This window comes from Ostrea edulis, chromosome 1 (genome assembly GCF_947568905.1).
Source record: "Ostrea edulis chromosome 1, xbOstEdul1.1, whole genome shotgun sequence".
NCBI classification, from domain to species: domain Eukaryota; kingdom Metazoa; phylum Mollusca; class Bivalvia; order Ostreida; family Ostreidae; genus Ostrea; species Ostrea edulis.
The window spans coordinates 109,041,074-109,044,250 of NC_079164.1; the positions used below are offsets into that span (position 1 = coordinate 109,041,074).

General features: G+C 35.8%; 1 protein-coding gene across 1 annotated transcript; it reads left to right on the forward strand.

The window, feature by feature from the left end:
• The first annotated feature begins 687 nt into the window (after positions 1–687).
• On the forward strand, positions 688–2,581 carry LOC125664754 (uncharacterized). The gene is made up of 4 exons (XM_048897566.2): positions 688–816; positions 1,065–1,128; positions 1,712–1,996; positions 2,426–2,581. The coding sequence occupies exons 2-4, from the start codon at positions 1,065–1,067 to the stop codon at positions 2,449–2,451; spliced, it is 375 nt and encodes a 124-aa protein (XP_048753523.1). The 5' UTR covers positions 688–816; the 3' UTR covers positions 2,452–2,581.
• Positions 2,582–3,177: the final 596 nt, after the last annotated feature.

Below are 3,177 nucleotides of genomic sequence, written 5' to 3' on the forward strand. Positions count from 1 at the left end.
GCACCTGGTCCCCAGCCCGGTCTATCTATCTATCTATCTATATATATAAAGCACTAAATAATCACAACTAGGTACTGAAAATTTTCGCCCCAGCCCGGGGTCGAACCAGCGACGTACGGCACCCACCGCCTAGCAAGATTGTCAAACCAGTGCGTAAGTCCACTCGGCCACAACGACTTCCCTAAAAAGGAAGCTTTGTTATGCTCCTAAAGCGCTACTTATACACACTGATGCAATCCCACACAGTCGCTGTGTCATTCAGTGTTTAAGATATTTTATAAGGAGAGTGGATCTCTCGATGCAATTGTATAGAATATTTAATATAAAGCACAAACAAACAATTATAACACCCAACCTTACGTTTACCCCTAGGATCTAAACGATGCATGTGAAAATCAATTAATTAATATATAAAGCACTAAATAATCACAACTAGGTACTGAAAATTTTCGCCCCAGCCCGGGGCATATCGTTATTGTATCCTTCGTAACTTCGTAAAATCAACTGCTAAATGCAGAGTTTCAGATAAAGTGCAGCTTTCTTTGAAATCCACGATGATTTTCACATATAGCAGTGTTAGCTCATTTTCTTATGATTATTCATCGTTGTAGAAGACGTAGTTTTACACATTGAAGGATGTAGTCGGACATCTGTTCAGTGTTCTCGTTTTCACTTCAATGTCACCGGTAACACCTCCCAGTGTGTCAAAACGACCACGACAGCAGAAGTGGAGTGCCGGATATTATATAAGTAACCTAGGTAAAGAAACTTTCACGAGAACTTTTGTCTTCCGTCAAATTCACTCTGCGGCAGAAGGTGAGAACTCTCTTAACAAATTTATGCAACGTATTTCAAATTTTTCAGAAATTTATTTTATCACGATCATCGATGTCGTTGTATTTATTGTTTTAGCTTATGTACTGTTTTATATTCGACACTGCAGACTGACAATTACGATAAACCTTTACTGTTTTCAAGAGATTCTCTATGCCTTTAGTACAATATGTCTTATGAGGGATGTGGAATATTTGCCGCTATTTTTGACGTATTTCCTGTTGTTTCAGATGGCACCCTCCATGGCAGTGTTTTCCTTGTTGTCTGCAACACTGGTAGTTTCTCTTGTTCATGGTAAATAAGATATATATCACATATCGAAATAGCATATCTATAGAATTAGAATTAACTAGATTTTTTTTTCTAAACGTGCACTGTGTCAGTGGCGGTTTTTAATCTACAACTTTGATACACTGCTGGAACATAGGAAATGAAATTAATCTTTGGTACTCCAAGTTACACTACGTTGAAGTTTTCCGGATTAAAGTAAATCAGAGAGATTATTAATGGACTGGATTATCAAAAGTGTAATTTGGATACTTTAGATGTGCAGAAAGTGGACAATGTTGATCAATTCTACTACTATATTTTTTCTTTAAGACCTTTATTGAAAATCTTAAAAAGCGGAAAACCACTGTACTCGTGCGTTTGTAGATCTAAACTTTCAGGATTTATATGCAAAATTTCAATTTCCCTGGTTTATTTACAAAAATTTATTTTACAAAGATAAATTCTGATGTTGAGATGTTTGTTAGCTAGATTTTGATTACGCGTTGGAGATTAAAAATAAGATCTACATGTTGGAAAGTTTCTATAACAGAATAACGATAATAATAATGACGTAAAGTTGAGAGAAGTAACCGTACTTTATTCGCAGGTGGACTCATTCCAACAAATAGCGGCATGGGAATGCTGGTAGTCCCAATCGGTAATGGTGAGGAACCGGCCAGACCCGTGGTCATTATCCCAGTTGTGTTGGGACATCAGAGACCCATGATGCCAAAACCCATGATGATGCCCATGATGCCAAAACCCATGATGATGCCCATGATGCCCAGACCCATGTCACCCAAGCCTGCGATGATGAAGTACCCTATATCGCAAAACATGATGCCAGCTCAACCACAACAGATCGAGAGACCAGAAATCAAGACAGATGCCAGTGAGTAACGTCAATGATTTCTTTATATGATTTGTTATTCTGAAATATATAATGTATATACATGTATATAGACAATCAACAACATAGCAAGTTATAAACCAAGGCTTTAAGAACATTTTATCAATAGAAAATGAAAACTTTATAGCATTCAAATGTATGTGCATGTATAGACATTCTCCTGGAGTAGAATTCTGATACATTTTGAATTGAATTAATTAGAAGCACTGGGACGCATCTTTTCATTTCCTTTATTTTTACCAATGTTGTCTTATCATGGCAACACCATGTTAAAACTTGTTGCCTTTATAAAATGATATAATCATTCGAAAGGGGTACAAATGGCATAACAAACTCCACAGCTAGGAGCATGCATTTGTTTAATTTTCTATTTTTCGTTTTGCTAAATTGGGTTATTTTCTCGCTTTTTAGGAGGTCGACAAACTCTGGAATTCTGAAGAAAATGCCCATTCCAGTGATGTTTTATATCGCCAGAAGTCGCATTAAAATGTTTATCCTTCACTGAAGTCTGTGATACTTTATGTAGATTTAGAATAAACATCTCTACCTTCGTAGATTCCTCTTTTACATTCTGTTACGTCATAGCTGTACTGATCAACAGGTACATGTATAGTGATATAAGGGTTTGTCTGGGTAGCACCGATTACATTCTGTTACGTCATAGCTGTACTGATCAACAGGTACATGTATAGTGATATAAGGGTTTGTCTGGGTAGCACCGATTACATTCTGTTACGTCATAGCTGTACTGATCAACAGGTACATATATAGTGATATAAGGGTTTGTCTGAATAGCACCGATTATATACAAGATTTTTCCTTCTTCTTTAAATGAAAAGGTTAAAAGATAATGAACAATAACAAATCTGAAGGTTGTATGTTTTCATTCTGTAATATATACCATTGCATTGAATGAGTTATAAAATTGTAAGTACAGCCTTTATCAAATATACATCTGTCTAAAATGAAAATTGACATATATGCACCAAAGATATACAAAAGCAGATTGGCACCACCTGAAGCTGTAATGAATAGACACTTTTATCAAGATTTCATCAAAATGAATTATTGATAATCTTAATTCCTGTGCAGACGATATCTGTGAACGTACTGATACTTACTTATTGATCTGCAGCTGGGTATTTAAGATATAAATTGTATGA